The 13,978-nt window shown below is 42.9% G+C and overlaps 1 protein-coding gene across 4 annotated transcripts in view; it reads right to left on the reverse strand.

Moving 5' to 3' along the window:
• PLEKHM1 (pleckstrin homology and RUN domain containing M1) overlaps window positions 1-13,978 on the reverse strand; it is a 49,194-nt gene that overhangs the window by 19,991 nt on the left and 15,225 nt on the right. For all 4 annotated transcript variants that reach the window (XM_079949354.1, XM_079949353.1, XM_079949355.1 and 1 more), the window contains 3 exons: window positions 13,580-13,675; window positions 9,658-9,905; window positions 6,931-7,557 (listed from right to left, as the gene is read on the reverse strand). In XM_079949354.1, the coding sequence (XP_079805480.1) occupies window positions 6,931-7,557; window positions 9,658-9,905; window positions 13,580-13,633 (929 nt within the window). In that variant the 5' untranslated portion in view covers window positions 13,634-13,675. The remainder of the gene's footprint in view (window positions 1-6,930; window positions 7,558-9,657; window positions 9,906-13,579; window positions 13,676-13,978) is intronic.

A 13,978-nucleotide genomic window follows, 5' to 3' on the forward strand; every position in this document is an offset into this window, starting at 1 on the left:
TTCGTTCTGAAGGTCTGTTCTTAACCTGAAACTGTTCTTAACCTGAGGTACCACTTTAGCTAATGGGGCCTCCTGCTGCCGCCACCGTCCGATTTCTGTTCTCATCGTGAAGCAAAGTCCTTAACCCGAGGTACTATTTCTGGGTTAGTGGAGTCTGTAACCTGAAGTGACTGTAACCTGAAGCGTCTGTAACCCGAGGTACCACTGTATACTCAAAGGGGCAAGAAATGCCTGACAAAGAAGTCTAACGATATCAGAGCATCTTTTTGTTAGGTAGAGGAAGAAGGTTGGTTCCCATATATTAATCCGGCTTGCCAAATAGGAGGCTTCCATGTATGATTTTAATAACATGTCGCTATCCACCTGGAACTTCCCAGGTACACCAAGATAAAGATTAGGAAAAATAAAATAAACTCATTGCCAAAGTAAGATATGAAAAGGTCTAGGCGAAATCGGGTTTTCAAAGTCGTTATATAAAGGTAAAGGACCCCTGGATGATTAAGTCCAGTCAAAGGCGGCTATGGGGTTGTGGCGCTCATCTCGCTTTCAGGCCAAGGGAGCCGGCGTTTGTCCACAGAAAGCTTTCCGGGTCACATGGCCAGCATGACTAAACCGCTTCTGGCACGTGGGACACTGTGATGGAAACCAGAGCGCACGGAAATGCCATTTACCTTCTCGCCACAGTGATACCTATTTATCTACTTGCACTGGTGTGCTTTCGAACTGCTAGGTTGGCAGAAGCTGGGACACAGCAACGGGAATTCACTCTGTCACAGGGATTCGAACCACCGACTTTCTGATCAGCAAGCCGAAGAGGCATAGTGGTTTAGACCACAGCGCCATGAGCATCCCCATCGTGATATATCACCGGCTGAATACTGTGATATGCTGATATATCACGATGTCTGGAATGTATCTCGGTGGCTTCTCCCCACCTTAGAAACAGCTGAGATATATCACCCAGTTCTAATGAGCAAGCCCCCATACCATTCTGACTCATGCAAGCTGGAGGGGCATGGGGGCTTCCTTAAATTGCTCAGCTGTGGGGTGGGAAGCCTCCTGCCGTGCCCTCCCCAGCTGAGCAAGCCCCAATACAACTCTGGCTTGCATGAGAAGGAGGGGCAGGCAGGTAGGCAGACCCAAGAATGTGCATGCCCCAAACCTTCTCAGGCTCCATCTGCCTGCCTGCCTGCGCCTTTGCTGCCTGCAGGCAATTTGAGCTGGGAATACATCGCGGCTCCCTGCCCACCGTGATGCATTGGCTAGCTCAGACTGTCTGAAACTGGTATCAGGATCTGAACACCAATTTACCAACTCTGTCAGGGAACTGCCATCAGAGCAGGGGCTGGAAACAGAGGGGCAGTTGTGTTACAGGGAGTCTCCGAAAATCTTGCGAAGGAGTTCCTCTTCCGGTGAGGAGCAAAGCCCCACCTCCAGTGGGGAAGCGGTGAAAGGACCAGAGGATGCTGGTGGGAGCCTCAGCCCCACTCCTGGCCAAGCCGGCCAGGAGGGAAGCATACCCCTTCTGTCGCCTACCCTGTGCAGAAGTCTAAAGCGCAAAGATGGAAGGAAAAGGCTGGGCGTAGCTGCCTTCAGATTGGGCAGAAGGCAAAATAGGAAGATTCCAAGGGATTGTCTGATAACTTTGAGATCTAAAGAGGAAAGAGATAAAATATTAAACCTGCATTACCAGAGAACTCTTCAGATTGAAGGTGTTTCTGCGCAAATTTACAAGGACATCCCAAAATATATTCTGGAGGTAAGAACTCATTACAAGAATCTGGTGGACCTGCTGAAGAAGAACAATATACCTTTTAGGTGGGAATTCCCACAAGGTTTGTCCTTTAATTTTAAAGGAAAGAAAGTTAGAATAAGAACAGTACAAGAGAAAGAACAATTCCTGGATAGAAACAAGGAGGACCTTCAGAAAGGAGTGTTAGAATTGACCTCTGAAACAGATCTTGGAAACCTGACATTTGGACTTAAATCACCAACGGAAGAAGAACAGCTGCAGGGAGCAGTTGGAGGTAACTAACTAACAATGTCTCTGCAATTCATAACTTGGAATTGTAATGGACTGAACCTTCCCAGAAAAAGGCGTGAAGTTTTCCACATTTTGAAAAGAGAACAATTGGATTTGATTTGTTTACAAGAGACCCATGTGACAAGGGCACATAGAAGATTGCTTATAAATAAAAGATTAGGAGAGGAATTTATTTCATCGGATAAAGTCAAGAAAAGAGGAGTGGTGATCTATGTAAAGGAGAAATTGGCCCCAAAATTGATTTTTAAAGATGAACAAGGAAGAATTTTGGCAATTGAGATTCAAATTCAAGGAGAAAAATTTTTGACAGTTGGCATCTATGCACCAAATGAAGGGAAGGCAGAATTCTATAAGAAATTGCATGAGACATTAATGGACTATTTGGATTACAAGGTAATTTTGTTAGGAGATATGAATGGCGTGGTTTCTACTAACATGGACAAAGCACAAAGACAGGTGGTCTCTAAGGATGGGAGACTACCCAAGACTTTTTTTGAAATGACTGAAAACATGGACTTGATTGATATTTGGAGGACAAGAAACCCTCTTGAGAGAGAGGGAACTTTTTTCTCAGAGGCACAGATGACATGGACAAGAATAGATCAAATATGGATTACTAGTGGAATGGCTCAGAAGATAAAAAAAGTGGAAATCTGCCCAAAGACATGCTCCGACCATAACGCAGTAAAGATGGAAATGAAATTAACAACAGCTGGTTCCTTTAGATGGAGAATGAATGACACCCTATTTAGAGATGAGGAGATTTACAAAAAGGCCCAAAAAACTTTGAAGGATTATTTTGAGATAAATCTGAGGACAGATGTTGAAAAAAGAGTGATTTGGGACGCAAGTAAGGCCGTGATGCGAGGTTTCCTAATACAACAGAATTCCTTAAAGAGGAAGAAACAAAATGAGAAGAAAGATAAGATTTTGGAAAAATTAAAAGAAGGAGAAAAGAAATTGAGGTCCAAACCAAAGTCTCATGAGATTTTGAGAGAAATTAAGTTTTACCAGATGCAGTATATGGAATTGATGAATCAAGACATAGAATGGAAAATTAAGCAAATGAGACAGAAGACATTTGAATCAGCAGACAAATGTGGGAAACTTCTAGCATGGCAACTGAAGAAGAGACAAAAATTGAATACAGTTACAAGTTTGGAGGTGGATGGAAAGAATATTTTTAAACCAAATGAGATCAGTAATTGTTTGCAGAGTTATTTCAGGAAATTATATGCACAAGGGCCGGAAAACGAAGGAGATATAGAAGACTTTCTTAAGAAATATGGATTACAAAGAATTTCACAACAAAGTATGTTGGTTCTGAATGAGAAAATAACAGATCAAGAAATAGAGGGCGCCATTCAAAACATGCAATTAGGCAAATCTCCAGGCCCAGATGGACTAACCTCCAGATATTATAAAGTTTTGAAGGAATGGTTAATACAGCCGTTGAAGGAGGTTTGTAATGAAATATTAGAGGGGGAAAAGGCACCAGAATCATGGAAAGAAGCTTTTATTACACTTATACCAAAGACTGAAACTGAAAAGAATCAGATCAAGAACTACCGCCCTATATCATTACTTAATGTGGATTACAAAATATTTGCTGACATTTTAGCAAAAAGACTGAAGAGGGTGCTGGTGGAGGAGATTCATAAGGACCAGGCAGGCTTTCTCCCAGGAAGACATTTATCAGATAATGTAAGGAATATAATTGACATTATGGAACTGCTGACAGTAAATATCAATACAAAGGCAGTTTTAATTTTTGTGGACGCGGAGAAAGCTTTTGATAATATTTCTTGGAACTTCATGAAGAAGAATCTCCATGGGATGGGGGTAGGCCAAAGGTTTGAAAATGGTATAGGTGCAATATACTCTGAACAAAAAGCAAAGTTAATTGTAAATAACGTGGTTACTGAAGAACTTTCTATAGAAAAAGGGACACGGCAGGGGTGCCCAATATCCCCATTACTTTTTATATCAGTCCTGGAGGTCTTGTTGAATATGATTAGGGGGGACCAGCTGGTAAAAGGAATTCAGGTCGGAGCCAAACAATATAAATTGAAGGCATTTGCAGATGACTTAGTATTGACTTTACAAGAGCCAGACACTAGTACAAAAAGAGTCTTAGAATTAATTCAAGTTTTTGGCCAGGTGGCAGGATTTAAATTGAATAAACAAAAAACTAAAGTCTTGGAAAAAAATTTAACAAATGTTGAAAGAGAGAGGTTTCAAAGTGAAACTGAGTTAATGGTGGCAAAGAAAGTAAAATATTTGGGGATTAATATGACATCTAAAAATGTGAATATATTTAAAGATAATTATGATAAATGTTGGACAGAGGTTAAGAAAGATCTAGAAATATGGTCGAACTTGAAGCTTTCCTTGTTAGGCCGAATTGCTGTGATCAAAATGAATGTATTGCCTAGAATGTTATTTTTGTTTCAGACATTACAAATTATGGATAAACTAGATTGCTTCAAGAAGTGGCAGAAAGACATATCTAAATTTGTCTGGCAGGGCAAAAAGCCCAGAATAAAATTCAAGATATTAACTGATACGAAAGAAAGAGGGGGATTTGCCCTGCCGGACTTAAGATTGTACTATGAATCGGCAGCTTTCTGCTGGTTGAAAGATTGGCTACTTCTTGAGAATACAGACATCTTGGATTTGGAAGGATTTGACAATAGATTTGGGTGGCATGCATATATATGGTATGACAAGGTTAAAGTTCATAAAGGTTTCAAAAACCATATTGTTAGGAAAGCACTATACAATGTTTGGATTCGATATAAGGATTTGTTGGAAAACAAAACTCCTAGGTGGTTATCACCAATGGAGGCTAAGGAGGTGAAGAAACTTAATATGAAATCTAAGTGGCCAAAATATTTTGAAATTTTAGAGGAAGAAAGTGGCAAATTTAAATTACAGAGTTTTGAGAAAATAAAGTCTAAGGTACGAGACTGGCTCCATTACTATCAAATAATGGAGACTTTCAAACAAGACAGGAAAATTGGCTTCCAGGTGGAGAAATCGAAACTAGAAACAGAATTGTTAGAATACAATACTAAGAATTTATCAAGAATGTATAATTTGTTGCTGAAGTGGAATACAATAGATGAGACAGTCAAGTCAGCTATGATTAAATGGGCACAGGACATTGGTCATGACATTTTATTTGCTGACTGGGAACAGTTATGGACCACCGGTATTAAATTTACGGCATGTAATGCCCTAAGAGAAAATATTATGAAAATGATTTACAGGTGGTACATGACCCCAGTCAAGCTTGCGAAGATCTATCATCTGCCCAATAATAAATGTTGGAAATGTAACGAGACTGAAGGTACCTTCTTCCACCTTTGGTGGACCTGCCCAAAGATTAAAGCCTTTTGGGAAATGATCTATAATGAAATTAAGAAGGTACTTAAATGTACCTTTCATAAGAAGCCAGAGGCATTTCTCTTGGGCATGGTCGGCCAATTGGTGTCAAGGAAGGATAAGATTTTTTTTATGTACGCCACTACAGCAGCAAGGATCCTTCTAGCAAAGTATTGGAAGACACAAGAATTACCTACACTGGAAGAATGGCAGATGAAAGTGATTGACTTTATGGGACTGGCAGAAATGACTGGCAGAATCCGTGACCAAGAGAAAGAGACGGTGGAGGAAGATTGGAAGAAGTTTAAAGCCTATCTTAAGAATTGTTATAAAATTGATGAGTGCTAAAATGTCAAGGGAAAGGAAGATGCAGAATTGCAGCTGAAACTGTTTGATGAATTAAGATGAAATTGAGAAAGATAATAAGTTTGAATTAATTGGAGTAAAGGGTTGCTGAAAAATTGCAAGATAAGGATGCAAGAAGGGTGGGGTATGGGGAAGTCCGAGAAAGAAGGTTTATGAAAATGAGGTTATGAAATTATATTTGTGTGTTTGTTTTTGTTTGTTGATGTTTTTATGTTGTTTTGTTTTAAAATTGGAAAATTAATAAAAAATTATTAAAAAAAAAAAAAAAGGCTGGGCATAACAAGACTTTTATGTTGGGGTAGGTCAGGAAACAAGCACTCCCGGATTCTGCTAGCGATTGAGGCAGACATGAACTTTGGAGTTCTGCACTGTAAATAGTTTTACAGTGCACCTATATAGCACCTAAATAGCACCTAAATAAAACCTGTAAAAACAGGTCGGAGTCCTGCCTGGTTACTCATGAGCGACCACCTTTGCCATCTGACAAGCTCGAATAAGGTCTTCCCCTAGTATTTTTGTATGCCACAACAGCAGCTAGGATTTTACTAGCCAGAAAATGGAAAACACAAGAATTACCAATGGTAGAAGAATGGCAGATGAAGATGATAGAATTTATGGAGCTGGCTGATCTCACCGGGAGAATCCGCGACCAGAAAGAAGAGGAATACCAAGAAGATTGGAAGAAATTTAAAGACTATTTGAACAAATATTCTAATATTAAAGATATGTAATCACTTGAAAGAACCAATCAGGCCTAGGATTAAATTAGATTTAAATATATAAATAAGAAAATGTATTATAAGAAAGGTAAAGAAATTGGAATACGACTGTAATATTGTTTTATGAAATAATGATATTGGAAACTGCTACATTCAAATTAAGTGGAAATTCAGATGGAGGAGATTAGAGGAAGTCAACCAAAATGTTTATGAAAATGCATTTTAATGAATTAATTGAGTTTCCTTTTTTTCCTGTTTAGGTATCTTAAGTTTGTTACTCCCCCCCCCTTCTTTTTCACTTTTCTATTGCGTTGTTGTATATTTTCTTTTTTGTTATGTCTATTGATGAAATTTAATAAATATTATTGTAATAAATAAATAAATAAGGTCTTCCCCTTTCCTCCGCATACTCACTCTTGGAGGGACTGGTCCAAGTCTTTTGCTGTTGCCACGCCAGGTTCAGCATCATCCGAGATGGGCTCCTCACCCCTGTCCGCATTCTGCGTGGCAGCAGATGTCCCAGGGGGAAGACCGTCGGAGCTGAGGCTGGAAGACAGCTGGGAGGAACCTGTTGTGCTGATGCTCAGGTTGGATGCGGTGAGTTTCTCTGCCCGTTGGCTTTTAGCGGCGGGCAAGAGAGCTGGGGAAGCCTCAGCGTCATCCGAGCCAGAAGACAGCGAGAGGGAGCCCAGCGATTCTTTCCTCCGGGGCTCCAAACTCACAAGCAGTTCTGTGGCTGGGCAAAGTCCCGACAGGGATAAAGGAGTGACCGTCCATTCGTTCAAGACTGCCGACTTGTAGGAGAGGTCGAAGGCCAGGGAGGACAAGCCCTGCAGGTAAGTGAGAAGGAACTCAACCTCCTCGGTGTCCAGTAGCAAGGCTGGCGAATGGTAATACTCAGAGAGGTGGGCTTTCTCGTGGAGCAAGAGCTTCAGGTAGCATTGCATCAGGCCGTCGTTCAGCGCAAGTCGTAGCCAAGCACGGCAGCGGCCCACGTCTGTGTTGATGAAGTCCAGGTGCTCCAGCTCAGAAATGATGTTTCTGGAGAAAAGTAAAGAGAGGAGCAGGGAAGGGGGAGAGAGCACAAGGCCCATTAATGCTGCAGCTCTAATAATAATAATAATAATAATAATAATAATAATAATAATAATAATTTTATTTATACCCCGCCCTTCCCGGTTCAAAAACCGGGCTCAGGGCGGCTAACAGCAAATTTAAAACACTTTAAAACAATTATAAAAGCAGCATAAATTACGGTATAAAATATGAATAACAATAAAATTCAAAAATAAAAAATCAATTAGATAATCCCCAGGGCTTAATTGATCCTACTTGATCCCACATAACACCGGTCCTGAGAGATCTGCATTGGCTCCCAGTACGTTTCCAAGCACAATTCAAAGTGTTGGTGCTGACCTTTAAAGCCCTAAACAGCCTTGCTACTGTATATCTGAAGGAGTGTCTCCACCCCCATCGTTCAGCCCGGACACTGAGGTCCAGCTCTGAGGGCCTTCTGGCGGTTCCCTCACTGCGAGAAGTGAGGTTACAGGGAACCAGACAGAGGGCCTTCTTGGTAGTGGCACCCACCCTGTGGAACACCCTCCCTTCAGACGTGAAGGAAATAAGCAGTTATCCTATCTTTAAAAGACATCTGAAGGCAGCCTTGTTCAGGGAAGTTTTTAATATTTAATGCTGTACTGTTTTTAACACTTGATTGGGAGCCGCCCAGAGTGGCTGGGGAAACTCAGCCAGATGGGCGGGGTATAAATAATAAATTATTATTATTATTGGGCTAGCAAGGAGGCCAGGGGAGAATTAGCTGTGTGGTCTCAGAGTGGGTGATCTTCATAAAAGGGGAGGTGGAAGGGGGGAGCTCTGAAGGACCTTGGAAAGTGGGGAGGGGTTTGTTAAAAAACAAGAAGTTTTTTTATCCCCCATTCCTCCTCTGACCTGTCTTCATTGTCCCACCCCAACCCAAAGCCTTCCTCTTCTGAGGCTCCCCTTTGTTGTTCTCTGACAGGGACCCCGGCCATTCCTTATTGTCCAGCCAGCTCCTGACATTTTTTGCCTATATCCGCCTAAATTCCTAGCAGGACTTTAGCAAGAAGAGACGACAAGTCCCTCCGTCAGCCATATCCCCTTGAACTTCGGTTAACCACCGTAAGTGGTTAACTCACATTTAATATAAATTTTACATCATGTTATCTAGTAAGAGAGAACTATATGAAAATGCATCACAGGTGTCATCAGAAAGGCTAGCAAAAATGAACAAAACATATAACAATAAGTGCTGGAGATGTAAGTAACAAAAAGGAACCTTCTACCAAATGTGGTGGACGTGCCCCGAAATTGGGAAATTTTGGAGCATGATCCACGAAGAAATAAAGAAAATACTAAGAATATCATATAGTAAAAGGCCAGAGGCATTCCTTTTAGGAATTTTAAATGATGATATTCCAAAAGACAAAACTATTTTTTTCTTATACGCGACATCTGCAGCAAGAATCCTGGCGGCTTAGTATTGGAAAGGGAATCAGTTACCCACTAGGGGAGAATGGTTATGTAAGCTTTCAGAATATTTAGAATTAGCCAAATTGACAGATATAATAAGACAAAAACCAAAAAGTGAAGTGAAAAGGGATTGGGAGTGTATAAATGAATACCCTAAAAGCCAAGGTTCGAGGACAGAAATTTGCCCGAGTCTGGATTAACCGTGTGAAGTGAAAGAATAAGAAAGAGGGATGTATATCTAGATGTTAGGATAGAGATGATAAGGAAAACAGGAAGACACAATGAGAGATAAAGGAGGTGCTGTGGGATTGGTGGAAGTCAATGTTTGTTTTTCTTTTTAGTGTTTATATTATTAACTTGTAAGATATGGATTTATTCTTGGTTTTTTTTTGAATGTTGGTTTTTGTGTTTTGTGTAATATTATTTTTTGATATTTTTCGTGTTGTTGTGTGGAAAATACTAATAAAATTTATAATTAGAAAAAAGAAAAAAGAAAAAGAAAATCTCACATTTGCATCTCGCAAATGCCCATACCACTCCATGCCCAGCAATGTTCAAGCATGTAATATCAGCAAATTTTGCTGATGGCTGCAATCTCCACCCTCAAAGCGGCTGTCTTCCCCACCTCACCTGTGTGTGATAGTTTTCAGCAGGGCCCAAAAGGCTGGTTGGGGGAGGGGCAGGCGCCCGCCAAATTTCCTCCCTTTCGCTCCCGATTCTGCCTTGATGTGCTTGGCCTTCAAGCCGTGCACAAACACTGCTTCGAGGGCGCAGCAGAGGGTGTTGGCATCTCCATCGTCACTGGTCACGAGGGCGTCGGAAGTCACGTAATGTTTCTGCAGGGCTTTGATGGAGTTCACCAGGTGTGTCTTGATCAACTAGGGTAGCATAAAACAGAGGCTGTATTAGGTTAGGGGCAAGATGAAAGAAAGCCCTCCTCCCCAAGGATATTGCCGAAATGTGTGTGGGTTTTTTAAAGCATTTATTAATTTTCCAATTAAAACATCTAATTAACATATCAAATCCAATGAAAATAAAAAACTAAAATACAGTGGTGCCTCGCAAGACGAACGCCTCGCAAAACGAAAAACTCGCAAGACGAAAGAGTTTTCCGTTTTTGAGTCGTTCCGCAAGACGAATTTCCCTATGGGCTTGCTTCGCAAGAAGAAAGCCCATAGGGAAATCTCCGGGGACCTCTTTTAAATGCTGGCGGTGGGGAGCAAAGCCTTTCGCCCCCCTCCGGCCTTCAGAAGAGGTCCAGGAAGGCCGGCGGGGGCCGAAAGGCTTTGCTCCCCACCGCCAGCATTTTTAAAGCGGTCTGGGATAGCAGGGAAGCGCTGCGCTTTCCCGCTATCCCGGACCGCTTTTAAAATGCTGGCCGTCGGGAGCAAAGACTTTCACCCACCGCTGGCCTTCCTGGACCTCTTCTGAAGGCCGGCGGGGGGCAAAAGTCTTTGCTCCCCCCGCCTGCCTTCCCGGGATAGCGGAGAAGCGCAGCGCATTTCTCCGCTATCCCGGACGGCTTTTGAAGGCAGGCGGGGGGGAGCAAAGACTTTCTCCCACCGCCTGCCTTCAGAAGACCTCCGCTGTCCCGGGGGCTTTTAAAACGCTGGCGGGCGGCAGCAAAGCCCTCCTGTCCCCGGAGCTTGCGGGGCGGGAGGTGGGGAGAAGGGATTTTTTCTTCCCACCGCCAGCCTTCAGAACAGCCTTCTGAAGGCTGGCGGTGGGAAGAAAAGCCCTTGCCCCCCCCCCCCCAGCCTTCAGAAGAGGTCGGGGGACAGACTGTCCCCGGACCTGGTCTGAAGGCGGTTTCCATAGGAACGCATTGATTGATTTTCAATGCATTCCTATGGGAAACCGTGCTTCGCAAGACGAAAAACTCGCAAGAAGAAAAAACTTGCGGAATGAATTAATTTCGTCTTGCGAGGCACCACTGTAAAAAAAAGTCCAATTGTCTTCCAAATTGTAATAATTTTTCTTTTGGCTTCCCACGGTCTGAATTCTGAAGCGCTTTCAATATCATAGTCCTGCCTCTCATCATCATCAATGTTTTTCATAATTCCATATCCGATTTTTTCCTCCACGTTCTGACTCTGGTTATGTGATCCTCATTCATGTCACAAAAAAGATACTTTTTTTTCCTATGGAGTGCAGATTTGTCCGTATATTGTACTTTTTCAGCTGTTTTTGTTTTTTCATTGCATCGCTTCATTTAATTGCATCCAAATTCAGAGTTCTGTCCAGCTCTTTGAGAATTGTTATTTTGGCAGCTCCCAAATCGTTAATCTTTCCCGTCCAGGTGTTATCAAAGAAACAGAGAGAAACCTCCTTCTGAAACTCCTTATTGATTTATTCTTAAGCAGACTTTGGATATTGCCAAAATGTTGAGGACAGCAGGAAGGCCTCAACTGGAGCGCACTGTGTTACGATCCGAAACGTTGAGAAGAGGATTGTGAAGCTAAGGCGTATAAACACAAGGTGCTGTTTATGTACTATTTCAGACCAGATCAGATTCAAGTTACCTAAACTATGTCTGTTTGAGCAACGAACAGATTGTAGGTGGAGCAATAAATGTGAGACTATCAGCGCCCCTGAAGCAACGGCACTGATTATAGCTCAGTAGGTTAGAGCATGATGCTGGTGATGCCAAGGTTGCAGGTTCGATCCCCGTGTGGGACAGCCGCATATTTCTGCATTGCAGGGGGTTGGACTAGATGATCCTCAGGGTCCCTTCCAACTCCACAATTCTATGATTAAGGAGATATCACAACTTGATACTGAAATTACCTGTTATCATTTTCCTTCTGGTGTTGTCATCTTGATCATGCCCAACGGCAATACTTACAAGATCTACATTTTCCAGCTATGCCATCTGCCTTCCCCAATGGCCAAAGAGGATGGTCAGAGGAGGAGATTGATTGTATATTATTTACTATACTGCCCATGGGCTGAGAACCCTACACGTAGTTTTCTATCCAAGTTGTTGTAGACCTTTTCTGTGCTTTCAGGTTTTTATAAAGATTTGCTTCCTGTTACTGAATCGTGATAAGAAAATAGGGTGCCAACAGAAAAAGAATATTTTTACACAACTTGATATAGATTTCTCCAGGCTGTTGTTGTTGTTGCCTGTTTTATTTAGGCTTGCTGGTAAACACCTTCTGCTTCTTCCATTTGTATATCTCAAACTTTGGAGTTTTTGGTTGAAATCAATTCTCCTCTGTTTGCAATCTCATACTAGATTGGCCTACAATAATCTTGAATTAGCCTTGAGGATTTTAAAAAGAAGAAATGGGCATCTGTTTAGAAGAAAAGTAACTGGAGGAACTGAGTAGGCTTAGGTTGGAGGAGAAATTAGGGGATGGGATGTGTGAGGAAGAGAGAAATTATAGAAATGTTGGCAATGGTCAAAAATGCCAGTGTCCTAGGGTAGCTCAGAGAAGGCGGAGAATGAGACTCTTGATCTCAGGATTTTGGGTTGGAAGTGGGTTGGAATAGATTACTCTTGGGGTCCCAGCTCTACAATTCTATGATTCTATGAAACCAGGGAGGGGAGGCAATGTTCCATGCCCAGAATGAATCTCATAGAGGTTTCCAAGCAGCGTCGTGTGTGACTCAAGAAGGGCTGAGCTTGATTGTCACCATCAATGGCTGTCAAAAGGAGTGCCTTCTCTCCACGGATCAGATGGAAAAGGATCATGAGATGCCTGTTCATGCATCCAGCCGCCACTTCCAAGTGGGCTCAGCCCCTTCCTCTGGAAAGGCCTGGAAATGTTTCACAGCCACTCGACATCCCTATGGCCAGTGAAGCTTCACCTCCATAGGGCAGCTCGGCTGTAATTATTCACCTTCCTCCTGGGCCATGTTCAGAAAGTGGTGGTGGGGGATGAGTGCTCAGACCCCTGGGCCCTCACTTGTGGGGTGCCTCAGGGTTCCGTCCTCTCCCCCATGCTTTTTAACATCTACATGAAGCCGCTGGGAGAGATCATCAGGGAGTTTGGACTGGGTGTCCATCAATATGAAGAGGATACCCAGTTCTACCTCTCTTTCAAATCAGAACCAGTAAAGGTGGTGAAGGTCCTGTGTGAGTGTCTGGAGGCGGTTGGAGGATGGATGGCAGCTAATGGATTGAGGTTGAATCCTGACAAGACAGAAGTACTGTTTTGGGGAGACAGGGGGCGGGCAGGTATGGAGGACTCCCTGGTCCTGAATGGGGTTCTGCCTGGACGCTGAGGTCCAGCGCCGAGGGCCTTCTGGCAGTTCCCTCATTGCAAGAAGCAAAGCTACAGGGAACCAAGCAGAGGGCCTTCTCGGTAGTGGCACCCGCCCTGTGGAACACCCTCCCATCAGATGTCAAAGAGATAAACAACTACCTGACATTCTGAAGACATCTTAAGGCAGCCCTGTTCAGGGAAGTTTTAAATGTATGACATATTAGTGTATTTTTTGTATTTGTGGAAGCCGCCCAGAGTGGCTGGGAAAACCCAGCCAGATGGGCGGGGTACAAATAAATTATTATTATTATTATTATTATTATTATTATTATTATTATTACCTGGGTAACTTCTCGGGGCTGGCATCCATTCTCAGCTTTGTGGTTGGAATGCATATCTACTGCTGCTTCTGCCCAGTTCTGGAATCACATGGTAACCTGAGGAAAAGCAAACAGGAAGAAAGTAAGAAAGTCAAACACCACGTGAACAAGTCCACTATCCTAACCTCTGTGATTATTAGTGTGATGGCCTGGGATTCGGACTCAGAGGCTGAACCTGAGGGATCCCAGCCTGCACAGGAGTCCCCGCCTCCAGAACCAGCTGAGCCGGGGCTGGGGCATGAGCCTGAAGGCTCCTCACCTGTGCTGGATCCTCAGGTGCAGACATCAGCTGAGTCTGCTCTGGCTCCTGAGGTGATGGAGGACCCATTGCCTGCAGGTGTTCCACTCTCAGCCCCGTCA

Source organism: Podarcis cretensis (genome assembly GCF_951804945.1).
Source record: "Podarcis cretensis genome assembly, chromosome: 13".
Taxonomy (NCBI): Eukaryota; Metazoa; Chordata; class Lepidosauria; order Squamata; family Lacertidae; genus Podarcis; species Podarcis cretensis.